Genomic DNA, 26,976 nt, shown 5'->3' on the forward strand with positions numbered 1-26,976 from the left:
TACATCAAACGAGGTATATTTTAATTTGGAACATTGGAATTAGGCCTACACTCCACTAGCCTGCATTCAATGGAATCAGTCCAAATGACAAATGTTAAAATTCTACAGGTATTTCTAATAATTCAGTTTGTTATGAGACTGGATTATACCTACCAAGGGATCTTATTTAGACCATTCCTCCGTACTGAATCTTTATAGATCCATGAGATCCTGTAGTCTATTCTTGGTCTGCCCCCTTGAATTTAAACCACGGGTTTTCAAAAGGATTCAGTTGACATACTGTGAACACTTCAACAATTAATACTCGCTTTGCAATGGTAAAGTGAAATCCTTGGAACCATCGAACGATCATTCTTTGAAATAAGTCCAACCGTAAAAATGAAGCTCATTAACCATTGGTTTGGAAGACATTTTTTATTGATTGTATGATCACTCAGTTAATGCTGGCTGGAGATTAATTTGCTTAAAGTTCCCAGAAAGGAACACAGCACCACAACCATAGCCGCGGGAACAAGGGGAACTGGCGTGTGCAGCAGTCGCCCTGGTGTAACTAACGAGCTCTTGAGTGGTGCGCTAGTCTGAGATATCTGGGTATTTTTTTAGTTGTTTTTGTTTTTTAGAACAATTGCCTAATTTAAAGTCAACAAACGTTTGTATTTTTATTTCATGTTGATAGAGGAATTATGTAGTTTAGCAAACGTCACTTTATATTTATAATCCAGTCAAACAGTCATGGATGACTGATTAATTATAGTTCATAAAAGTTTTGATCAAATATTAATTTCTTTATTAAGATTATTATTTTTTGTCGTTTTACGCTTAAAGGCATTTTGCAATTTGTTCGGACCACTGAAGGTAAAAGGACAGCCAAAGGAAGGGTTGGTTTTTGGAGTGACCAGTTTATGGAGGAACACTGTTTACTAGCAGATGCTAAAGAGTAAGCTGAGGTAAAGGGAGAATTTACCTAAAAGGGGGTACCAGTGAGTATGGTATTGTGAATCTACACATTTAGTATAACATGTTAATAACATGTCTATCGTATGAAATTATTGGATGTGCATCTTAAGTATACAATGTCATCACTAACACAAAAATACCTTATGTAAATAGGAAAGTCACGTGTTTTTCAGCAAAACGTTTGTCATTGTTATTATTTTCAATATTGCAAAATCTACTTGTTGAGATCATTGACTTTAATTATTATTTGATGCCTCTCCTAGTGGATCTAACAGTTAATCACATAACTATATCTTGAGAATATTCACCATGATGTAATGTGTGAACAATGGCAGCATCTATTGTCAGGCTATGGTCAAATCCAATTTTTTGTATTTATTTTAAAGTATAAAATCAATTATTTTGGGTAAAACTGGATCATGAAAATATGTGATATGCTTCGATGATCATCATCACTTCTCCCCGCCTACACAGACTGGCCCGCGTAGCCCATCTCCCTTCTCTATTAGCCAATGAAGTAGCGGGTATGAGACAGTCGCCGTGGCTATCGAAGCAAATGAAAAAAAGCTAACGTTAGCTTACCGTGTACTGTTCTCTTTGCTAGTTAGCCGGGCCTTACCCCTGTAATACAGAAAGTGAGAACATAACGACGTTTAACGGAAAAGTAAAGATTATCTAGCTAATTGTGTAGCTATTCCTGTAAATAGAAAATGGCGGAGAAGCCAGAGGCTGGAGAAAGTGAAGAAGAGGTTGAAGATGTCTACGAAGTGGAGAGGATTATTGACATGCGAACAGAGGAGGTAACAAGCCGTAGCTAACGTTAGCTAAACTGCTAACTTAAGCAGTTTGTTTTTAGCCAGTTAACTGGCACTGAAATCTGTAGTTTGCCGTAACTTTTACATAATTAGGGACTGTGACTGTAGGAAAAAAAACGTGTGCTTAAAATATTAATGTTGAAATGCCAAAATGTCCACGCACAGGGATTTTGAAATGGCTGCAACACAACTTTGCCCACACGACGCACCTCTTGCACACTACAGGCCAAGGACGGACTGATGTTATTCTGTCGCCCTTCTGGACTTTAGCCAGATCCTCTGTTTCACAGATGCTTGCACATACATCAAAGCCTCAGTGATAACGCTTACACAACTAAGTAGCAATTGTCTTAAATTGGTTAGTCAACAAACTACATGTGTTAATTTGCTGGTTATGCTAGAATGTTAAGTGCTAATGTAGCTAGCTAACGTTAAACGTCATAGCGGGCAACCGCAGATGACCACTGCTGCTGGGATTATCTTTGTTATTGTGACGTTAAGCAAACTGACAGTCACTATCAATATATATGTTTTACGGCCATGAAAATCGAGATCACCAGCCTGGTGTTCTTGCAGAAAATAAAGTCTAAAGTAAGCTACACTATGGACCTAGATAATAAACTGCTCCATAAGGCTACCTGTTACAAGTGGACCTCATACAAGAGCCCGCTGCAACTAGACGCATACATTTTGAAGTTACTGTGGCTGAATCAGGAACAAGAATGGTATTGCAATCGATTGGTTAGTTGAAAATGTGAACGTGAATAGTACTAGGTGAAGGAGCATCATCCCATTGCCCGATTTCGAACTGTAGGAAATAGTTGACATGGCTCAGTTGACTTGTAATACGTGTGCAGGCCTAACATAATAGTTTTGTAATGTTTTCCCTGAGGTAGGCCTTCATTCATATTCCTGGGGTATGCTGTAATCAAAATTTGGGGCAGGGAGGGGGGGCAGATTTGGTTTTAGGTCTATTTTGGTAAACCAATACTTCCCCATTTCGAAAAATGGTTCGCAAAGGCCTCTGAGATTCAGACATGAACACCTATCACATTTTTGTCTTGTGATATCACTATACGACACTACAGAGGAAAGCTTCTGTATTGCTGCAGAAGTCTGAGGTACCTCTGTTGGAGGGGCAGGCCATTGTTGAGACAATAACAGTGCTGTCTCTTGCAGCGTTTTTAGTAAAAGGTTGTGGTGGGTCTGAAGTAATGTGATCGCTCTCAAGTTCACAAACAGATGCAAAGGCTGCAAGGCCTGACCGTCCCAGAGATTAACATTTCTAGTTTATTTTAAGCATAAACTGAAGGCTATTGCTTTTTTTGTGTTTATTTTTATTTGGGGTTTGATGAGGTACAACAGTTGAAATTAGCTGATGAGATGTTTTTCAATGAAATGCTTGAATGTGAGAAGTTTTCCATTTGTCACATCTGTTTGTCCACATTTACCATTCATCTGCAAATAAAATGAAATGTGTATTTGTGCTGTAAAAAGGTATTTGCCCTATTTTTGCAGATTTTCCTATTGTGGGCTGTTATAGTTCATATGAAGGGAGTGTGAGAGAAAAAAATGACATCAACATGCCCAATATGAAGCTGAGTAACATTTGCCATTACCACCAGAGGTGTCCGCAGACAGGTTTGCAGTCTCTGATGCCACCTTAACTTCTGGAGAAAAAAAAAGGTTGTTGATGCCTGTCAGTCTGGAAATAGTTGCCAAAGCCATATCTAAGGCTCTGGTGCTCCACCTTACAGCTGTCAGTGCAAAACTCTCAGAAACGGAGAACATTTGGGGCAGCAGTGAATTTCCCTATGAGGCTCCGTCGGTAAGAAACTTGGCAAAAGTGGTATTCACGGAGGAGTAGCTAGACGGAGACCACTGCTTGTTAAGAAGACCGTTAACTCTTGTTTTAGGTTTACCCAAATAGAACATCCTCAAGAGTTCTGCAACTGTGAACAGATTAGTCTAAAGTGGAATGTTTTTGTAGACATGGGTCCTTTTATGTTTGACATAAAACTAACATGGCATTCCTCCGTAAGAATCTCATGAATCGTCATGGCGGAGGTATTGTCATGGTATTGCCCTATAAGGAGGACCTAGACACCTTGTCATTATTGACGTAACAAAGTTAAAAATTATGAAAAATTCTCAAACATTGTGAGGCTAATCAATTACTAGAAAGCTTTTGGTGGCATTTATTGCTCTTAAAAGTGACTTACGGTAATTACTGTATCCAGCGGGTTGATTACTTTATCCACACAGGTATTGGGTGCTGCGTTGTTTTCTTTCATTAATGAATTACATTTCAAAATGTTTTTGTTCAGTCAGTATCCCCATTATCGTGTGTGTGTGTGTGGGGTTAGTGATTCAGACTGAAACATTAAATGAAGCGAGGGCAACACACATGGGTTCGCTGTCACTCAACATCTTAACTGCCACTGAGCTGATAGCATGAGGGAGGGAGAGGAAAACCGCCTCTGAGGATAATCGAGAAAGGCGGAGCCAAGAAACATGTATTTTGCTTTGTTTACAATCACAACCAGCCATGCTCTTGTTTTATTTTCACATGTATTCCCCAATTGAAATGGAAGGCGTTTATGTGATTCAGAGCGAGCAAAATGTCCCGTCAGAGAGGTCTGTATGGCTCCTCCCTTTTTCTCCTCTGACTGGGTCTCTGTTGTCCCAGTGACCCGGATGGGGAGAAATACTGGCTGTGTGCACAACTGAGTGTGTGTTTTCTAAGAGCCAGAGGTTAATCCGGATTACACCTAATAAGTCTCTATTTCATTTTTCTGTTTTGTTTTTAATTTACGTCACAGTCTGTGTGTAGGTGCAGGCCTAATGCAGTCACGCAGTCTTCATCGTATGCGGTGGAGTGAGAAAGACCTGGTTAAGAGAGAGAACATTCTGCATACATTCTCCATTTTGTACTACAGCCGTTAATTGGCCTTGTTTTCAGGGGGAGGTTCTGTACCGTGTTCGCTGGAAGAACTACACATCAGATGATGACACCTGGGAACCTGAGGCCCACCTCGAGGACTGCAGGGAGGTGCTGCTGGCCTACAAAAGAGCTTTGGCTGAGGCTAAGGCCAAGAAAGACCTAGATGCTAAGAAAGGCATGGTAAGTCCCATCCCGGAGGATCATAGCCATCATAAGCAAGGCTTGGTGAGTCTAATTTATGGAATAAAAAAATGTCTTGTTGGACTGACTGTTAAACTGGCTATAGAATGTCTACACCCAAGAGTTTTATGCGTTTTGAAGATTGTTTTTCACTTGTTTACGTGCTGTGCCTTTTTGTTTTTAAATGAAAGTATATTGAAATATGATTGGATAAGTCTCCACCCCCTTGTAATGGCAATCCTGACATTAGCTCAGGTTGAGCCAATCACCATAAAAAAAATTACAACGGAAATTGGCCTCCACGTGTGTTAAATTATAGTGATTTACATAGTTTTATGATATATTAATACATTTCTGTAGGTTCACTGTGTTGGTTAGAGAACTGAAATTACTTTTAAGCAGACTAAGAGATACAACTGTGGAAAGACACGGATCAGGGGGTCGGTATGAAAATCTTTCAAAGGCCTCGAATTCACCTCGGGGCCAAGAAATTGACTTATTAAGAAGTGGAAACTGTATGAGGCCACCAAGACCCTAGGTAGATCAGGTTGCCCCCCCGCCCCCAACTCGATGCCTAAGCAAGTAGGAGTCTGATCAGAGGAGCTACCAAGAGACCTACTTCAACAGTGCTACAGGCTTTCATAGGCAGGACTGGTCAAAGTGTACATGTGACATTAATATACCAAGCACTGCACATTTGGCTAGGGATCTATGAGAGCTATTACACAAGAAAAACAGTCAAGCACTGAAAACAAATCTTAATGGATATTAATTAATCTTTTAAGTGGCTGATACGGATGTGTTCTCTCCTCTAGAAGCTGCCCATGAAGAGTGATGTGTTCGATGCTGACTCTGACAGTGACAGTGATAAAGGTAAACCTGCAGACCTGCCTGTTAAGAAGAAGAAGAAAAAGAAGCAGCCTCGAGAAGACGAGGATTCACCTTCGAAGGAGAAGAGGAAAAAAAAGAAAGACAAGCGCAAGGAGGACTTTAGGCCTCGCCCTGCACCAGAGTCTGATGAAGATGAGCTTTCCCCGCCACCAACCCCGGGCCGCGGAACCAAGATGTCCGACTCCAAAAAAAGATTTGTTGACTCTGACGAAGAGGAAGAAATCCATGTTCCCTCCAAGAAGCACAGGAAGGACAAGGCCAAGGATGGCGGAAAGCATGGGAAGAAAGAGAAGGTGGAGGAAGGAAAGAGGAATAAGAAGTCAAAGAGGGATCGGAAGGGTGATTTGGAGTCCACTGAAGATGAGGCCACTGCCCCCCTGGAGGAGGAGCTTAGTGATGGGCCGTCGGAGTCCCAGACGGATGATACCACAGCGACTGAGAGGTCTCGCGCTGACGACAGGCCCAGGAATAAGAAGGGCAAGTCAGAACTGAAGCTGCAGGGCATCAAGGACTTTCTCCAAGACAAAAAAGCCAAGAAGCCGGAGTCTTTGTCGCCCGCTCTCTCTGCGAGCGGCCTCGCCAGACTCAAGAGTCTCACCACCTCCAAGGCCCAGAGCCGCGATGAGCCCGCAGCGACCTCTGACTCCAGCGACACTCCTGCTCCCACCCAGGTGCACAAGAAAGCCAAGGGTAAGGAGGCCACGCCTACGCTGCCGAAAATTCCCTCTTCGTCTTCCTCGTCTTCCTCTTCCTCCTCCGGCGCAGGGGCCAGCACCAGCAAGCCGCGGGAGGAGGAGTCTAAAGAGGAGGTGGGCGGGGATAAGGAGCCCGCTGCGTCCACTAATCTGTTTGAGAAGTTTCTGCTGAACTGTGAGGCTAAGGACCGCGTTCCCCGTAAACAGATGGTCCACCCACCCACTGCTCCAGAGAACACAAAGCCACCGAAGGTATGCCAAGCAGCCTCGTTTGAACAACATAGTGTGCAATTTTCAGCGAACCAGTTTGGCTCATGGTCGCTGCTTTGAGAACTACTGGCAAAACATACAGAGGTTCTGGAAAGCCTCTTAAATTGTCAAAATCTTTCACTTTTTTCTGCTCTCTTTAAACTGCCTCAAGTAAAATCTGAAATAATATTTTTGTAAATATTTCAGCTGATAGGTAAAATTGAGAAAAGGACCAAGCCGACAAAGGAGTCCCCTGCTCGGAAGGCAGAGCCTGAAAAGACCAAACATTCTGACGGTGAGATGAGTTCCACGAGTCCCTTTCAAGCTTACCCTGCAGGGCTTCTGAATTGCATATAAATGCAGTGGCTGTGTTCTTATACAGCCTCAATAAAGACAAACAAGAATGTAACTGATATGATGGCTGTTGCTTATTACACCTGTGTCAATTTTCCTTAACTTAACTAGTTGCTTATTTTCTAATAGCATTTCGGCCCAGTCAGAGCCATGCTGCTTTGGAGATGGATGACAAGATGGATACAGAGGAGGAGCACGCCCAGAGGTCAAAGTTCGGTGGAGAAGACCGGAGGGAGGAAGCTCCACGCTGGGAAAGGAGGACCCAAGAGGATGACCGGAGGAGGAGGAGGAGGGAGGACAGCGAGTCACGCCTCTTCATTGCCTGTGATGACAATCAAGACCCTTTAGAGAGCACCGACAAATCTGGTTAGCCCCGACACCCACAGGCTGTACTCCACACGCCAAGTAGACGGCCCCTTGCCCCTACACCCTCAGCCCTTGAATGATGCTTAAAATAGCCTCGTCCAAGTGTACTTGGCAGTGCATGTACCCAAGCATGGAAGAGTGATGAATGGAGTTCTCTAACTCACTACAGAGTTGGCTAACTAGCTACGCAGCTCACCAGGAGCCTGACCAATGAGGACCGAGTCTGACACATAGTCGTACTGATTACATTTAATTCTTTGCAGCCCTTTTTGTTTAGACCCTTTTTGTTTAGACCCTTTTTTGTTTAGTCATTTCAACCCTCCAAGTGAGGAAAGTTGTTCACTCTTCCCCTCAGGTTATGTTAAGGGCCATGTGGGCAGCATTTGTAAATTGGATCATGACTTATGATGGCAATCGAAACTACATCTGGTTTTGATGAGGTCATAGCTCAGGGAAAGTGGCGAGGGCTCAGTGATTACCGTGTAGAAAATGTGGATAGACATATTTTACAAAAGTACAGTGTTGCTTACACCTATCCAGTCCTGTAAGATCTACACCCGTATTTTACAGCCGATGCGATACATTACATCTGGACTGGGGCCCATGTAATTGCTATTACTAATGTAATACTTATGTACTATTGGATGTGGTTTATGACTGACAGACAAAGGGCAAGCTTCTCTTAACCTCGGGATGGACCTCAACTTGGACTGGATGACACTGGAGGACTTTCAGAAACATTTAAATGGCGAGGATGAGATTCTCTCTGCTCCACCTCTATCTCCTAGTAAGTGTCTTGGCTCTGTCTTTTTCACCAGCCGCTGTACAATAGCTGCACATGGACCTCTCACACTGTGGATAGATGTAGGGAACTGCTGATGGGAGTTTTTGTGTGTCTCAGGTGAGCTGCGTGATGCAGTCAAAAGTGGCGATTACATGTCTGTGAAGCTGGCACTCAATTCCAAAGAGGACTACAATCTGGACCAAGAGGTAAGTTTTGCCATCCAAAAAGGATTTTAGCCCAATCCCAGGGCGCATCTGTTTTTTCTGCCCCTCCTGTTCTTTTGGAGCCCAGCTTTTCCATGTTTTTGTTTGGTTTGGCTACTTAATAGTCACGATGAGTCAATTAAAGAAATGTACCTGTGTTAGTGGCTTCTGTGTGTGTGGTCATACTTGTGAGTTCATTCAAATGAGGAACATTTTGTGACCAACAGTAGTTCTCTTTTCACATCCTGTAACTTTGTTTGCAACAAAAATGTACATTAACCGACTTGGGCAAGGACAGAGTGCTGTGATACGTTCTGCTATAGCACATACATCAGTGCCATGAAATTACTGCAGGGACAGTACAAAACAATGCAAATTGAAGTTAGAGAGAGTTTTGAATGTGTTGGTTATATTAGTGTAGAAAGATTTGTCACTACGCCAGTTTGGTTTAAACCTGTATACAGTTGTTCAGCCACTGATCGTGTTATAATTGAGCAATAAGGCATGAGGAATGTGGTATACACCCAGTATACCACAGCTAACAGCTGTTTTAGACACAACGCATCGTTAAGTGACAATATACCACAAACCCCTGAGGTGCCTTATTGCTGTTATAAAATGGTTATCAACACAATTAGAACACTAATGGTTTTAACATACCTGTGGCATACCGTTTCATAAACCAGAGCATTAAGCCAATAAGTAATTAGGGTTTAAAACACCCAGTTTATGATAGTGTCAACGTTCAATAAAACCTAAGAGCCAGGAATGGAATGCAGAGGTTGAATCCCTGGACATTTATTGCAAGGAGAGAATTTTACTACAATTCCTGCCGACCGCATCCATTGAGGACCGGTGCGCATACACGGGTAAGCAGATTATGACCTACTACTCAGTCATTTAACCTAGCCTTAATGGAGCTACCTACTTTTTGTAAAGCAGTGTGAAGCTTGTATAGGAAAAGTCACTGTGCAAGTAAAGCATGTTTATGAAATTGCTATTTTTTTAAAGGGTTGGCTGTTACCCTACCTAATACACTGGTATTTTATGCAACATTTAATTACCAAAGCTTACATTAACATTGGATTGATTGGTGTTTTTTGTGCACAATTGGTAGGTCATTTTAATACACTAGTGTGGATACTGCTACAGTTCTCAGACAGATTTGCTCTTCTCATTTACAGACAAAGAACCTGATGAGCAAGAGGTCATGAGAAGCTATGATACAACTTTTACCGCAGGTACAGTAATGCCTTCAGAAATGTATTTTTGCGTCGCATGTAAAACTGCAGCTGACTTTATTTCATAGCATTATAATCCTCCTCACTATCAACAAATTATAGCCCCAAAGCTAAAAGGTTTACAGCTTATTGAAATAATTAAAACATAAAATGTTGCCATACTATTTCTGTAAGAATGGAATATTAACTGTACAATATAAACTGTAATGTTTTTCACATTTAACAAACTACTATTACTTTGACTTGCTTGGTCCTATTACTTGGGTTGTCAAATATAGTCTTGTTTAGTTGATGTGCAATTATAAGGTCTCAATAGTGTTTTTGTTTTCCAAACAAAGTTTTTAAGGGCACTTTCATTTTGTACCCTGCTTCTTAAAAGAGAATATAAACTCAAACTTTCTGCTGCAACTTAATACCTGTTGGGCAAGTACCTGAATTACTCTGGACAAGGTTCTTTTCCCCCCTCATCTTCATAGGCGTCCAAATGTTCCTGGATCATATAAAAAAAGTCTAAGTGGAAACGGATTTAAATCACTCACCTAATGCACTTTATGGCATCTCACAAAATACTGAATATATTGAGGGTACAAAACAAGGGCACTGGCAAAATCTAGGGCTAGATGCATGCCTTCATTTCTGTACCTCCCTCGTCTCCATTCAGCATCTCATCTAACATCACACTATTAATTCCTCGTCAGACATATTTACAATGTCAAAACGTTGTAGTTCGCTGCCTAATACAATAAAGCCATAAACTCTTCCTTGAATGGGTCACATGTGGTTTTTATTATTGAAGTCTACCTGCGGTTTGGTGCTACAAAACCATTGCCTTGATTCTCACTTGGCTGTAATAGAAAAATCTGCACATTGTTGAGGTGCTCATTTGAATGACTCACAATGTGTACCGCACAGGTGTTTTCATTGAGCAATACTATGTGATTTTCACTTTTTTTTAAAAGTTCTCTTCATATACAGGGGCAGTGGGTATCCGTTTTGTTTACTATAATATAGTTTACCATAATCATGCTGTGGAGGGTTAAAGCTACTAACTTGAAGCTACTCATGCTCGTTTTCGTGAGATACATTTTTCTTAAGGTGTTTTGAATCTTACATTTACTTGTTCTTTTCCAGGCATGCACTGTTCAGCAGAAGAGTTTAAGTGGCAAGGAGAAGAGTTTTATAAATGAGGAAGAAGACATTTTAAATGTGCAAAAGAAGAGTGAAAGTGCTGAAGAGTCTCAACACCAAAAGGGGGATTCTCACTGCGAAGGGAGTCCCGATCCACACTTTGAGGGAAATCCTCATTGTGAGGGAAATTGTCGTTCCCGCCGGAATCGTCCCGGCTTTGGAAATCCCCATCACAAAGGCAACCCTTCACATGGGAAAGAGAAGCCTGTTGACAATGAAGAGAGCAGTTCGTGTGTCTTGGAGAAGACTTTATGTGACATGGAGAGAGCTTTATATGACATAAAAAAGAGTGCTGAAGAGAACGGCTCAAGTGATGATAGTTCTAGTGATGAGGTAGAAGACAGAACCCTGGATTCAAACAGCCCAAGTGGGTCGGATCCGCCTCCATCTAATGCAGAAAGCCACAATGAGTCTGATTCATCCCCCCAAATTTCAGTACAGCCTAGAAAAGCTTACAGAAAGAAAGTAGTGCCACGTAAAGGTACGCGGTCAAACTTACGTTCCAGCACAAAAATGAAGGTCAGTGCATGTAGTACAACAGTGGATGGTAAAAGAAAATGGGACAAAAAGCACTATTGCCTCTATTGCAATGAACCACACAACAAAATTGCAAGGCATTTGGAAAGGGTGCATGCCGATGAAGCAGCTGTTGCTCATGCTATCAGCTTCCCTAAACTCTCCAAAATCCGGTCTCTCTTACTGGACCAACTTCGCAACAAAGGCAACTATGAACACAACTTTGAAGTTCTTCAAAGTGGAGATGGGGAAGTTGTGACTAAGAAAAGACCCTCTTATGATGGTGTTTCTGTGCGTGACTACTTGCCCTGCCAACACTGCTTGGGTTTTTTCAACAAAATAGATTTATGGAAGCATGAGGGCTCATGTAAAGCCAGAAAAGGGCAAGATGAAAGGAAGGGAGGAAAGAGAGTACGAGTCCAGGCCGCATCCTCTCGACTCCTTCCATTGCCTGTCTACTCTACTGGAGGATGTGAGGAAATCATACACAATATGAATCAAGATGACATCTCATGCCATATAAAAAATGATCCTCTGATATGTAAATATGGTAATGCATTATCTGCAAAACATGGTCATGCGAAGTCACAGTTTACATACATTGGATCCAAAATGAGGGAATTGGCTAGATTTGTGCTTACTGTAAATGAGATGGACTGTGGTGTCCAATATTTACATGAAGTATGTGTACCATCCAAATTCAAATTGGCAGTTCATGCTGCCAGGAAAATGAGTGGTTTTGATCCTGCTTCAGACCGGTACAAGACTCCATCGCTTGCTTTAAAGATTGGCTACTCCTTAAAAAGAGCTACCGAAATAGCTTTTGGAGAGAGTCGTATGACTGAGGACTGTGAGGCAGAGGAACAAGCCAAAAAGTTCATTGAACTTCTTGAAAATGATTGGAATAAATGTTTTTCCGGTCTGTCACTTAACACTGTATCACAGTGTGATGAAGTTGATGTGTCTTCACTAACTGAGGATTTGATCAAACTTCAACAATTTCTCAAGATTGCGGAGGACACTGCAAAGCAAGAATTGCTTGAGAACCCCACCAACGCCGTCTGGAAGAAGCTCAATGAAACTCTTCTTGCACAGATTGCTCTTTTCAACAGAAAAAGAACAGGAGAGGTTGCGAAAATGCTTTTGGAAACGTACACCAACAGGAAGAAAGCTCCAGCTAGTGCCGACATTTTCCTTAACCTCTCAAGGCTGGAGCAAGTGCTTGGTGATGACAAATTAACCAGGGTGGAAATAGAAGGCAAAAACGGTAGAAAAATGCCGGTCTTACTGACAGACAGGATGATCTCATCTCTTGACATCCTTATTGCAAACAGAGACAAGGTTGGAGTGTCAAAAGAAAACCCTTATGTTTTTGCACGAAGTATGGATGCAGCAAGTTACGTGAGAGGTTTTGACTGTCTGAGGAAATTTGCACATGAATGTAATGCGAAGAACCCTGAAAGTCTGATCCATGCTACAGTACGGAAAGAGGTGGCTATACATTGCCAAATACTGAACTTGAATGAAAGTGAATTGGATCAAGTGGCAAAATTATTGGGACATGACACGCAGGTCCACAAAGAATACTACAGACTAGCTGAAAACGCAGCACATCTAGCGGAAATCAGCAAATTGCTGCTTGCAATGGATGAGGTTCCAGTTGTTCCAGTGACGTCTGAGGAAAGCGTAGTCTCTCCCACACATGGTGAGAATCCGTTTCTTTACAGGGTATTTGGACAACTTTTTTTTTTATTTTTATATTTTTCTACTCATTAAGAATATTGTTAATGAGTAGGAAAATCCTATTTCTTTTGTGGGGGGCTATTTGCATGTTAACCAGTTCTTTTCAAAAACATCCTAGTGAGTATTACTCTATAGTACAGCGGTATTCAAAAATTGTCAGCGGGGTCCCAATTATTTTGCTATATTTATTACTTGAAACCAAAGAACCAGAGCTTATCGAAGCCTCTGCTTGGGTGCCGATCACAGGCAGTTTTAAAAACAGTTTGGAAACTCCTCCTGCATTAGGGGCCCTTGGGTGGTGCAACACTCCAAGCCACTACTTCCCATGTACATGTACTTCTCCAGTGTGGGTTTGAGTCTGCCTACTGCTCTTTTGGCAAAAACTCTGTTTACCACTTTATGATAAAAACGAAATTGCCGGAAAATACATCAGTACACAATAACTATTAAAATGTGTCCCATAGAATTGAAATGTATTTAGCATCCATGCTAAATGTTAAATTATCCTGTATGGATGTTAAAACTTGAATTAACTGTCCAGATGCAATACAATGGTGTTTTTGTCTATATTATTCTAGGCTTCTATAATTGTGCTGTTATGTAGCCTGGAGTACTCATGGAGTCTTCATTGGGATCCTGGAGACATGGGTTCAGTTTTGATTTAAATGTACAATCATGTACAAGAGTCGCCTGCTTTCTACAAGTAGAGCCCAGACTGTGTGGAGGATTAGCAGATGGACATGCAGTAACATCAAGATCTCATCCTTTCCTCCGGCTCTCTAAAGATACTGGACAAGTCTGATCTGCAAGCAGGTCCCACACACCTTAAATCTGCAAATTTAAATGTGCACCTCTTAGTAGGGTGGTCAGTCAGACTAAGCCATTGCCTATGGTACAGATGTACCTCAGCCGCATGGTTTATATATGATCCATTACTCGTTCAGCTAAAACCCCCTTCCCGATGTTTCCAAACTGTATTTAAAACATGGCATTAAATGTGCCAAATTATTTAACAAAATACAACCCAAAAGTTGCAACCCTGACTTTTGAATACCACTGGTATATTATTTAATAAATAAATGTTAAAGCATGTGTTCATGAATGCTTTTCTGTTTTTATAAATTTCATAGGGACATATTCTGCAGGGACGTATGAACCAGTTGCAGATTCTGCAAAGATATATCCTACTGGGTCCTCGTATTCCACGGGGTCCTCGTATTCCACAGGGTCATCGTATCCCACCGGGACCTCGTATCCCACCGGGATCTCGTATCCCACCGGGACCTCGTATCCCACCGGGACCTCGTATCCCACAGGGACCTCGTATCCCACAGGGACCTCGTATCCCACCGGAACCTCGTATCCCACAGGGACCTCGTATCCCACAGGGACCTCGTATCCCACAGGGACATCGTATCCCACAGAGACATATTCAGCTAAGTCGTACACTGTGGGGGCGCAGCCTTTAAGGTCTTATCATGCTGGGACGTATCCTGAGAAGCTGTATGCTTTGGGATCGCATTGTTCCAGTTCATTTTCTGCCGGGACAGATTTTTCAAGGCCACATCCTGCTGTAACGCATGCTGCAGTGACCTATTCTGCAGGTACATATGCTGCAGGGACCTGCCTAGCAGAGAATCATTCTCCCAGGTCATACACTGCAGGGACACATTTAACAAGATCATACCCTGCAAGTCCTTATGACCTTTCATCTCCTCCAAGTTCATATCCTTTGGGGCCATATCCGGCGGGGGGACAATTTCCAAGGCCATATCCTGCTGGAACATATCCTACACAAACACTTTCATCACGTACAGTTATTACACCAACACTTAGTGTGCATAGTCTTCCAGCAGAAACCCTTCCATCGCAGGCCCTTCCATCGCAGGCCCTTCCATCGCAGGCCCTTCCATCGCAGGCCCTTCCTTCGCAGGCCCTTCCTTCGCAGGCCCTTCCATCGCAGGCCCTTCCATCGCAGGCCCTTCCTTCGCAGGCCCTTCCTTCGCAGGCCCTTCCATCGCAGGCCCTTCCATCGCAGGCCCTTCCATCGCAGGCCCTTCCATCGCAGGCCCTTCCTTCGCAGGCCCTTCCTTCGCAGGCCCTTCCTTCGCAGGCCCTTCCATCGCAGGCCCTTCCTTCGCAGGCCCTTCCTTCGCAGGCCCTTCCATCGCAGGCCCTTCCATCGCAGGCCCTTCCATCGCAGGACCTTCCATCGCAGGACCTTCCATCGCAGGACCTTCCATCGCAGGCCCTTCCTGTCGGGACAGTATCTGCTGGTGAAGTTTCTCTGAGCGTAGGTCCTGCGAGTACCGGTCCTGCAGGGACAGTGGGCACGGTGTGGAAACGGAGACCGTGGAATGATGCGGCGAAGGCTGCAGTGAGGCGCCAGATGGGAAACTTTATCTCGAAGATGCAGGTTCCTGGTAAAAAGGACTGTGAGATATGCCTCCACAATGAACCAGCTCTACAAGACAGGACATGGAGGGACATCAAAAACTATGTCCACAACACAGTGAAGTCTATTAAAAGGAAAAAAGGGCTTACAGGTGTGGACCCTGGGAAACAGACAAACAAAGTAGCTGCAAAGAAACTTAAAGAAACTAAATCGGCAAATAGTGCTACAGAAGGGGTTGGTGGAATTATGACAGTACCTACAGAGGGTCAAGAGAAGAAACAAGATGCCGGTATTGTTGCTTTGCCAACACCAAGGAAGCAGAAGATGTGGAGTGACGAGGCTCGTGCTGCAGTAAGGCGACAGCTGGGAGATTTCACTAAACTGATGAAGATTCCAGGTAAAAGGGAATGTGACGCATGTATTGCGGCTGAACCAGCTCTACAAAGCAGGACATGGAAAGATATAAAGAACTATGTGCATAACACTTTAATGACTATGTGCAGGAGGCATATTTCGGGCAAACAAAATATGGACCATGAAAAACCAAGTATAAGGACACCTAAACCAGCGGTGCCACAGAATCCAGAAGTGCATCTGAAACCAGGGGTGCCACTGGGACTTCCAGAAGATCCTCCTGTCTATCTGTCTTTATGATTTTCTTTAACATGTTTTGAAACCTCCCAGGATTCAAGGTAAGAAAAGACAAGGGCATAGCTTTTGATTTTATTTGACCGTACGCAAAAATTAAGTAGCATTTTATGGATATAATATTACTACCTACTTAATTCTGCAAATGTATCTGTAGCAATTACATAGTAGCATATTATGCATGAAAACATGTTTAGCATACTTTTACACGACTTTTGAATTCAATGAACTTCAAAATTACATTATCCCAATGTATTATGTGGTGCCAAAAAGCAAATCCTTTCATTGGATACACATTTGCAACTCTAGCAAATGAGGTAAAGATATTTATTCAAAAAAAAATTATTGCAATTGTCATTCATTAAGTGTTTTAATAACAAATCTTCTGGGTTTGTCAATGGCAACAGTGCCTCGTGGATGCACATTTGGAATCGAATCTTACCCTGTGTTTCCTTTAAACCATATAAAATCCTATTGAGTAGAAATGCTCATGATAACTGACTGAAATACAGTGGATATAAAAAGTCCACACACACCTGTTAAAATGCCAGGTTTTTGTGATGTAAAAGAATGAGACACAGAAGTCCTGTCAGAACTTTTTCCACTTTTAATGTGACCTATAATGTGAACAATTCAATTGAAAAACAAACTGAAATCTTAGAGGGGGGAAAATGAAAAATAAAAACCTTACAATAACCTGGTTGCATAAGTGCATCTGGGGATGTGGCTGTGTTCAGAATTAACTAATCACATTCAAACTCATGTTAAACAGAAGTCATTACACACCTGCCATTATTTAAATTGACAGATTAATCATAAAGTTCAGCTAGTAGGATTTTCCTGACATTTTCTTAGTTGCATCTCAGAGCAAAAGCCATGGTCCACAGAGAGCTTCCAAAGCACCAGAGGGATCTCATTGTTGGAAAATATCAGGAGAAGGGTACAAAATAATTTCCAAAGCATTAGATATACCATGGAACACAGTGAAGACAGTCATTATCAAGTGGAGTAAATATGGCACAACAGAGACATTACCAAGAACTGGACGTCCTTCCAAAATTGATGAAAAGACGAGGAGAAAACTGGTCAGGGAGGCTTCCGAGAGGCCTACAGCAACATTAAAGGAACTGCTGGAATTTCTGGCAAGTACTGGCTGTGTGCTACATGTGACAACAATCTCCCGTATTCTTCATATGAATGCTCTATGGGGTAGGGTGGCAAGACGGAAGCCTTTTCTTACAAAGAAACACATCCAAGCCCAGCTGAAGTTTGCAAAAACAAACCCCCAAAAGCACATGGGGAAATGTTATGGTCTGATGAAACCAAGGTTTAATTTTTTGACCATAATTCCAAAAGGTATGATTGGCGCAAAAACACTGCCCATTACCCAAAGAACACCATACCCACAGTGAAGCATGGTGGTGGCAGCATTATGCTTTGGGGCTGTTTTTCTTTAGCTGGAATCGGGGCCTTAGGGTGGAGGGAATTCTGAACGGTTCCAAATACAAGGCAATTTTTCCACAAAACCTTTGTCCATTAGAAAGATGAAGAGCAAGTTTACATTTCAGCACGACAACGACCCAAAGCACACATCCAAATCCACAAAAGCATGGCTTCACCAGAAGAAGATGAATGTTTTGGAATGGCCCAGCCAAAGCCCAGACCTGAATCCAACTGAACATCTGTGAGGTGATCTGAAGAAGGCTGTGTACAGGAGATGTCCTCGCAATCTGACAGTTTTGGAGCACTTTTGCAAAGAAGAGTGAGCAAATATTGCCATGTCAAGATGTGCCATGCTTATAGACACCTACCCCAAACGACTGAGTGCCGTAATAAAATCAAAAGGTGCTCCAACAAAGTATTAGTTAAAGGGTGTGCCCACTTTTGTAACCAGGTTAGTGTGAGTTTTAAATTTTGCCCCCTCAAAAATTTCAGTTTATTTTTCAATTGAGTTGTTCATGTTATAGGTCAAATTAAAGGTGGAAAAAGGTCTGACATGATTTATCTTTGTCTCATTCTTTTACATCACAAGAACCTGGCATTTACACAGGGGTGTGTAGACTTTTTATATCCACTGTATATGTTTTGCATTTATAGAGAACATGTACCAAGTACAGTGGATTATGTTTGCTTTATAACAAGATCGTAGATGAACAGTTGTGCAAACGTAGACCGTTAAATCTCTTGGATCACATTATTGTTGTGCTTTTACCAAATGGATCTGGTTCCAGGTATTCAAAATGTTTAATGTGTATTCTTGCCTGTACTGATGTATTTTTAGCTATTAAATGTGTTTTTGTAGGTTAGGATTTGAGTAAAAACAACTGACCAGCAAACCTGGAAATGTAGCGGGTTATTTCTGGTGGCTGTGGGGTATGAATGGATTAACATACTACATTTGTCTCAGACTGCTAACACCATTTGAAAATGGTGTCATGTTTTTAGCATATATATATATATATATATATATATATATATATATATAAAAAATATGGCATTCAGTTGATAAGGAATTTCTGCACATCCCCTGCACAATTTTTTAATGTTTCAGGCTTAAGGTTACATCTAAAAAGATTCTACACAATCATCCACATTTTAAAAGTGAAAGACAAATTATATAACGTTTTTACCAAATACTAATACATAAAAACATTTGAATATATGTATTGACTTTGTATGTCTTATCACCGCCAAGTTATTACTTAATTGTAGAATCAATTGGAATATTCTCCCAGCTTTTCATAACTCCTAGGGCAAAATACATTAAATTAAGTTTGTCAATGATTGATAGCTAAAATTCCATCTTGGTGTTGGTACCTTGTACAATGCATGTAATGACCAGAAAGAAAGGCATTTCTATTGTTGCATAAGTATTGTTACTTATTTGGTAGTCCATGTGACTAGTAATCAGTTCTATTGAATTCAAGCTTGAGCTAACAAGCTATCTCAAATTAAAAAATAACATTCTATTACAGATTTGTGACACGTCAAATATTAAAAGCGTACTGGGACAACGTTCAGGTAGTGTTGTCATGCAACTGCTGCAGCACGAGAAGGCCTACCTATACAGTACTTAATTCATGGCTAAAATGGATACAGCTCCCCTAGAGCTCCCTAAGAACGTGGCTACAAAAAGGTGACTGATGGATTAAAAAATATTCTGTTATATAATTAGCAGTATCATGTTATTTTAATATGAACTATTTAACTAAATAAAACTGTTGTCATGTTGGTACCCTGTCTGTTCAAGCAATGCAGAAGTAGAGAGGCCACTGTAGTTAGCTGCTATAACAGCCTTAACTTTCAGTTAGGGCAACTAGGCTATTTGGGTAGCATGTTAGGTTTTATATCTATAATTTATTCAACAGTTGGATGCCTCTGCTGTACTGCCATGATGTTAATTGACAAACAAGCAAAAATAATTCAGTTGTATTTCCACTATGGATGTTTCTGTGGCTCAGAAATGGTGTTTATGGCAAAGAAAATGTAAGCGTTAATCATTTTAAATGAATCACACATTTTAAATGAAAGTGCAGAATATCAAGACAACTAAGTTTCAGTCAAATCCGGCACAAAAGAGTAATACCGCCTGTGGTGTAGGTTGTGTTGCTCTGAGAAAAATGTCATCTAATTCAGTTGATAATTAAATTGCTTTTAAAGCATGGTTGAGTTTATTACCATTAATATTTTACTTCGGTCTATTGCTAACTAGTATTCCTAGCTACCGGTATGTGTCAGAGTGTGATGTTATATCGTTTTATTTATACCCTTTCAATCCTGCTAGTGTTTGCTAATATTTGCATCTACATTTTATTCATTACTATTACTTAGCCGGATACCCTCAGGAGCATGATTCATTGAGCCAACAGTTTGCTGGCAAGTTGCTTTAAGGCGTTGTTGATTAGGCTTGCCTAGTTGGGAGAGTTAGCACTTTCGGATTACAAAAAGTTCTTAATGTACCCACCAGGTGCACAAAGTCAGTGACATTCACAGCAAAGGGTCAGTTTATGGTTGCAGGATAATTTTCCAACCGATTCCAAAAGTGGGTGCCTGAACTCTTTAAAAGAGGTGGGATAATCCAGCTCCAGCATGAGTGACTGTTGCTTGGTTTGGCCAGGAGAGATTTGTACTCCTAATGGGCATTCCTTTATGTCAGCAAATGTATGTTCATTCATGTCCAACATGGTTCTTAAACTGAAGGCTTGTTTATGGTCGCTAGTAACTTCACAAAAATTGGTTATCACAATTAATGTTAAATGCATTTCAGCATTCAGGCCACTCCTTTCGTTAAGTGACGTTCTTTGCCAATTAGAAGTGTTTGCATTGCGTGGAGAATGGTTTCTTTGTTTTGGAGAATCACACAGGACCTGTTCTTGTATCTCAGTCTTTCCTACTAAATTGAATGTGGGAAATTAAGCTGACCATGTCCTTTCTTCATTGCTTCTTATCAAACTAAATATTTTGACTTTTTATAGTGTTGTTGCGATTATTCACTTGTGTCTTAACCATATTTAGACTTGGTTCTCTCAACACTAATTTTGCGTAGGGTTTGATGGCTGTTGATTTTTAATAGAATTTTATCCATTTTAATTTTATTACAAGTAAACCCTTCTCTTTGTTATTGGTTCACGGTTCAAGTAGGAATCTTGTAAATAAATGGAGTAAATCATTTGAATACCATTACTGCAAAATTTCTACTGCAATTTTGTTAGGATTTATTCGTAAGACCTATTGACATGATGTTGTCATGAGCAGCATGGTAGATATGTGATGAGCGAACCACAATACTTCTCTCTCACAGAGTATTTGAGTATGTGCACTGGTTTACTTCGCACTAACTCTGGTAGCACCAGGAATCAAAGCGGGGAAAGGTTTAGCCTTTCTCTTCAGTGCTCTTAATTAAAAAAATGGACCCACTATGCTATGTTACTTTTGTGTCTACATAAATGGTGTCCCTGAGTATACCATTTTACCAGGGAAAAATTTGATCAGCCACATTCCAGTATTTACTCTCTGAAGAGATAAACGTCATGGCATTATTTTGCTGCATGTTCACGTTATTGTTACAAAGTTATTACGTTGTCATTTAAGTCTTAACTTTATTTGGTCAAATATTCAGTCATATAAACCACTGCAGTATTGATTTAGCCTTTGATGCTAAAATGGGATTTCCTCTTCAGGTTTCTGTTCTAAAGCAAAGTAATGCAAGCTTTCCTGTGTGATTTTGTTTATGATCAGCTCCATAAACAATATCCTGTTGGTCGATCTCAAACATACCCACACCATGATGCAGCCACCACCGTACTTGAAATTCAGTAGCCAGTTACTCAGTAATGTGATGTTGTATTTGCCTCCAACATAAGGCTTTGCAAAAGGCTTAGGCTAAAATTTGTATTATTTTTGCTGTGCTTCTGTTTTTGCACAATTGCTTTAGTGCCTTGTTGCAGGCAGGATTCGTTTTTTTATCTTTATTATCTGTGTTATTATTATTATTATTATTATTATTATTGGTTATTTAACATTGTGGACTAAGTACAGCCATTGAACTCTTGTCATTTTAAAACCGCTACTTTGGCCTGATGGTGATATCCCTTTTCATCCTCTCTTTCAGCTTAGTTTAGAAGGACAACTGTTTGTATCTGGGTGGTTTAATACATCATCAGCATAATTATTAACGTGACAATGCTTTAAAGAGATTTAATGTCAAATTTGTTGTCGTTACCCGTCAGCCAATCACTGTCCTTTGACTCTTTAAAATAAAATAAAAAAGCTCCCTGGTTTTTATGGAAGAATCTTAATTTGAAATTCAATACTTGCCTGAGAGGCCGTACAGATGTATTCATGGGGGACAGACAAAATGTAAATTGTGTAAATCAATAACAGTCCGGCCTTTATTTCAATCCCACTTTTCGAGAAACAAAATGTGCGGTGAAGAGCTATGAGAGCCACTGTATTTGTTATCAAACTGTCTTTTCGTTACCCCTAGATGCACATTGTACTGCAAGGTACTATATTTGCTTGGTTAATAAATTGTTACTTGACGTAAACTCTCAAAGCTGCAAGACATTTTTACTTGTGTGTGTCTGTGTGTGTCTGTGTGTGTCTGTGTGTTTAAGGATATTCCAACTTCAACTGCTTTTATTGGGAGTATCGTATTTTCTGTTAAGTTTGACATTTGTGCACATTTATTTTTATAAAATTCTGTGTTTTTCAAATAAATGCCAACACGTTCCAAATGTATTTCAAAGAGCAACAAGTGAAATCACACTCGCAGAGGCAGGAAATCCATGATGTAATTTGTGGAGGCAGCAGTGTCTTTAATCTCCCTAGTGGGGACACCTCTGCACCCCTACTTTTTTGAGCAATGCACACCCTAACATATGGGTTATTGGGGAGATGCCGGGGGAGCTGCCTAGCTGGGTTCCAAGGAAGCTGTTTTTGTGGCGTTCCAGTGCATTTCTTAAGTGCACAGCAGTAAGCAACACATGTATTGAGTCCATCCACTGTTCCCTTGTTCAGTGGTTCCCAACTAGGGGTACTAGGACCCCTGGGGGTACTTGGCCTCTCCACAGGGGGTACATGAAAACACTCATGGCGCCATAGGCTTACAGGTGAAGTTTACATGAGGGGGTACATCAGGGGTACTCCAAGCAGGGCAAAATTCTGTCGGGGGCACAGTAACTGAAAAGGGTTGGGAACCACTGCAAGTTGAACCTAGAGCCTACTCCGTGGTAATAAGCGTTCACATCTGCAGTAGTAAATTGCTTTAAATAAGTTTTACATAATTGGGGCATTGTTGTAAATATTTCTGTGACAACTCAGTGTTCCCAAAAGGGATTTAGAACAGTAGCAACAACTGTTATGGACAACAGCTTGGAGATTTGATCAAGCTGTAATAGTAGGAATTTCTCATTTCCTATTTGGTGAAATGAGAACACCCTAGTAGGTAAGTCATGGACATGATTACCGTCCCCAAAACCCATCCAATTCAATATTGCATGTATTCTTTTGCAACCAGAGGTTTTGGAAGATGTTTGTTTCTCATTAATGAAAAGGGGTGTGTGTGTATATCTGTTCTGTCGCATCCTGCAGGACTCCAGCGGTATGTCCCTAAGTATGTTGGCAGCTGCGGGGGGGCAAGATGACATCCTGAGGCTGCTGATAAAGAAGGGGGTGAAGGTGAACGGGCGGCAGAAGAACGGCACCACGGCCCTGATGCACGCTGCCGAGAAGGTAACACAGGAACGGCCGGGTTCAGGCCACTTTGTTACAAACTGTTGAGCTGCTATTCGGCTATGCATGGTTTAATCTCCGAGCATGTTCTGTTTCCGTCTCTCATTTCAGAACTTTCTGACCACAGTTGCTATCCTCCTGGAGGCAGGGTCCTATGTAAATGCTCAGACCCTGGGAGGGGAGACAGCCCTGATGAAGGTATAGAGGAAGATTAAATACAAATAAATGTGATGGAAAGATGCCGTTTAATTGGGAAGCAACATCTATTCCCCCTAAAGCGCAGACTAAACTCGTCCGTGACTCCTGTATGTGAATAACCTCATCGCTGCCAAAGTCCTTGTGACAGACGTCTAGTTCCTTACCAGCATCCTCTGTTCTGCAGGCGTGTAAGAGGGGGAATGCTGATGTGGTGCGCCTCCTGCTGGAGTATGGGGCCGACTGCAACATCCTCTCCAAACACAAGAACTCAGCCGTGTACTTCGCCAAGCTCAGCAACAACCTGCTGGTATACGACCTCATCAAGGACCACATCAGCATGTGAGCGTCTTTTCGTCGTGTCACGCACATTTTACTCTTTGCTCTTGTTGCCTGCGCCGTAACCCACCTTCCAACCCCCCAACACGCCCCAGGTTGTCGAGCGTGGCCGAGGACACTATACGCGCTTATTTTGAGACCCGTCTGGCCCTGCTGGAGCCTGTGTTCCCTCTGGCGTGTCACAGACTGTGTGAAGGACCAGACTTCTCCCTGGAGTTTGGCTATAAACCAGCGCCTCACACACCTGGAGAGGGTAGGGAACCCTAGCCAGTACGATGAGGGGAGGGTTCAGAGGGCTCACTATTGAGTTCCTCACTCACAAAAAGGAAGGTTTTGAGTGAGGAACTGAAGGGGTTAAAATTAAGAGACCACTGCAAATTGGGAGCGTTTCTGTTCCTCACTCAAAACCTTCCCTTTCAACTTTTTTGGAAAGGACAGACAAAGGTGCAGAGGTCTCTTAATTATTTCCAGAGCTGTATGTAAATATAGGACCCTCAAAATGAATATATATGCATATATCTTCTGCTACGCTGATGTGCGTTTCCACATGTGAGTCAAGTTCCGATATAATATAAAGATGTCGCAGGTATGGTGACATCGCCTGACCCCAGAGGGCATCTCACATCCTAACCTTTGTGTCTCTCCGTCTCCTTCCAGGCTCTGGCATCCTGCTCTTCATATTCCATGCTAACTTCCTGAGTGAGATCACAGCCAGGCTGTGCGGGCCCTGCAGTGTCCATGCCGTGGTGCTCAACGACAAGTTCCAGCTGCCCATATTCCTGGTGAGTGTCACTCCATATCAGAAGTACTCCCCCTAATGGCCCGGAGGTCTGGATTATAGCTTGTTTACTGCTTTACCTGGCCGTTTATTTGACCGATTCTTGTCACCAATTCTTTCCCTGTTCATTTGCACCCATAGGATAGTCACTTCATCTACTCGTTCAGCCCAGTGCCGGGTATCAACAAACTTTTCATTCGCCTAGCAGAGTCACCTACAGCCAAGGTACGAATGCACAAACTTCCACCACAAGCTCTGGTCATGGTTAGAGAGGTATAGGCTGCTGGAATCTGTTTTAACAAGTTGTTAAAGGGCCCTGTAAATAACATTTTATGAATTCATTTGATTGATGTCAGACTCTCTTTTCCTAGGTGAAGCTTCTCATCTGTGCATACCGTGTTCAGCTACAATGATATATTTGTAGCACCTTCCCAGGGGTTCGCCAGTTGTTTGTATCCCACACACCGGCTGGGAGGTGACACTCGAACAAACATTAACTCTGATGTGCAATTACACAACTCCAGGCTACCTTCAGAAAAAGTATTTGGACATTCAGCATCCACCCAGAGTTTGAAAGACTGTTACATGGAATGAAGGACAAGAAGGGGTGAATGACGAGAACAATAATTCAACATCTCAACCCTGTCCACTCATGTATATTTTTGTGTGTACGATTAACATTCTAACAGAAGTCTAACTTCTGTGTGTCTGTCTGTGTGTCTGTCTGTGTGTGTGTCTGTCTGTCTGTGTGTGTGTGTGTGTGTGTGTGTGTGTGTGTGTGTGTGTGTGTGTGTGTGTGTATCTGTGTGTGTGTGTGCGCGTGTGTGCGTGCGCACATGCGTGCACTATCCGCTAACACTTTATTTGGATAGTCCTTAAGTAGATGCTTTGTGAATGCTCAATAACTAAACATTTCTACCAAATTTCCACTAACCATAGCCTTAACCCTTATTTTAACCTTAACCATTAACCTTAACTTTAACCCTTAACCGTCCCTAACAGGGCCAAAGTAAACTTTGAAACATCCTATTATTTTTTTATGGAAACAGTATCTTCAGTGCTTACTTCCATTTCCCCTGGAAACCAGATGTTGGAACCCAGGTCATTTTTACCCTTGTTTTTAACCTAACCTAATTGGAACCTTACCAAGCAATTACTCAAGGAGAGCTGCCGTAGATAGTTTGCAGTACATTGGACTATCCAAATAAAGTGTAAGCCAATAGCCAGATGTTATTCTGTTTCTGGGACCTGAGTGCTGTTGATAGTATGCTTGCAGGTAGTGTGTATATTATTCTCAGATGATTATTTGGACCAAGATAATTCTTTGGCCAATTACACAATTTTAAACCTTTTTATTTTTTAAATTTAGAGTTTTTGAATTTTGCCTTTCTGGAGTTGTCTATATTTCATGGTCTGTACCATAATGATGATCATTGTTTTAGGTACCTTTGTCACTGTGGGAGTGGGTTAAATTATAGCATGTAACAGCGCGAGACGCTTCGGTTGTTAATTTACTAATGGCCTAACATGTCATTCCTTAGAAGTGAGATATCCTGCTTCTTGGGATTAGAAGAGGACTCTTAATTATTTTGTCTAGCACTACATGAGAGCTTCATGAATGCACATCCACGTCATTTACAGTGATGAAAATGCTAAGAAAATTCTGGCACTGACAACCCCTTGTTGACTTTGGATAAATATCGGACAAACATTTATCAATGATAATCTACTGTAATATGAAGGAATTGCCATCCTTGTTTTAAAAGATGTGGGAATTCATTTTACATGAGGATTCCTTCTGCCTTAAAAGCAACATCATTGAAAAATGTCCCCTCTTTGTCAAACGGGCAACAAAGTGCAACTAAGTGAAATTCACCAGGAACACCCATGTCTAGTTTATTCTGAAAATATGTTGTCTCTGTTTAATGCAATGCCGTTGCTGGCCTGTCAACGTTTTATGCACATCGTTCTGTCTGTCTAAGGTTGATGCATTTAGTTAAGTCGAACACTGCCAAGAATCTGCACGTGCAACCAATCCTGGAGCCCTGGCTAACACCAACACACAATCACACCTGCCTGTTGACTCGTGCACAGGCTCTCGCCTGCATTATTCTGATGTCTATAGTCGAAGTCTAGTTCATTAAAATAGTAAGGTTTTATTACTATCTGGGTGGGTGTGTGTGTGTGTGTGTGTGTGTGTGTGTGTGTGTGTTCCACTTCTGATCCTGTTGCAGTCTGATACCACGAGGCTATGTCTCCTGA

The 26,976-nt window shown here is 41.6% G+C and overlaps 1 protein-coding gene across 5 annotated transcripts; it reads left to right on the forward strand.

Moving 5' to 3' along the window:
* Positions 1 to 1,448: 1,448 nt before the first annotated feature.
* Positions 1,449 to 25,488, forward strand: mphosph8 (M-phase phosphoprotein 8). Of its 5 annotated transcripts, XM_010880227.4 has the most exons (14): positions 1,455 to 1,757; positions 4,735 to 4,941; positions 5,712 to 6,734; positions 6,939 to 7,026; positions 7,215 to 7,451; positions 8,116 to 8,238; positions 8,353 to 8,441; positions 23,262 to 23,402; positions 23,514 to 23,600; positions 23,785 to 23,939; positions 24,032 to 24,189; positions 24,594 to 24,718; positions 24,856 to 24,939; positions 25,086 to 25,488. In XM_010880227.4, exons 1-14 carry the CDS (start codon positions 1,668 to 1,670, stop codon positions 25,125 to 25,127), a joined length of 2,649 nt encoding a protein of 882 aa, XP_010878529.2. In that variant the 5' UTR covers positions 1,455 to 1,667; the 3' UTR covers positions 25,128 to 25,488. The 5 variants fall into 5 exon arrangements, with proteins under 5 accessions (XP_028969444.2, XP_028969445.2, XP_028969446.2 ...); XM_029113611.2 differs by lacking the exons at positions 23,262 to 23,402; positions 23,514 to 23,600; positions 23,785 to 23,939; ... (2 more) ...; positions 24,856 to 24,939; positions 25,086 to 25,488 and adding exons at positions 10,811 to 13,088; positions 14,257 to 16,745 and having other exon boundaries at positions 1,449 to 1,757; XM_029113612.2 differs by lacking the exons at positions 23,262 to 23,402; positions 23,514 to 23,600; positions 23,785 to 23,939; ... (2 more) ...; positions 24,856 to 24,939; positions 25,086 to 25,488 and adding exons at positions 10,811 to 13,088; positions 14,257 to 16,745 and having other exon boundaries at positions 1,449 to 1,757; positions 5,715 to 6,734.
* The last annotated feature ends 1,488 nt before the right edge of the window (positions 25,489 to 26,976 follow it).

This window comes from Esox lucius, chromosome 16 (assembly GCF_011004845.1).
Source record: "Esox lucius isolate fEsoLuc1 chromosome 16, fEsoLuc1.pri, whole genome shotgun sequence".
In the NCBI taxonomy this organism is placed as follows: domain Eukaryota; kingdom Metazoa; phylum Chordata; class Actinopteri; order Esociformes; family Esocidae; genus Esox; species Esox lucius.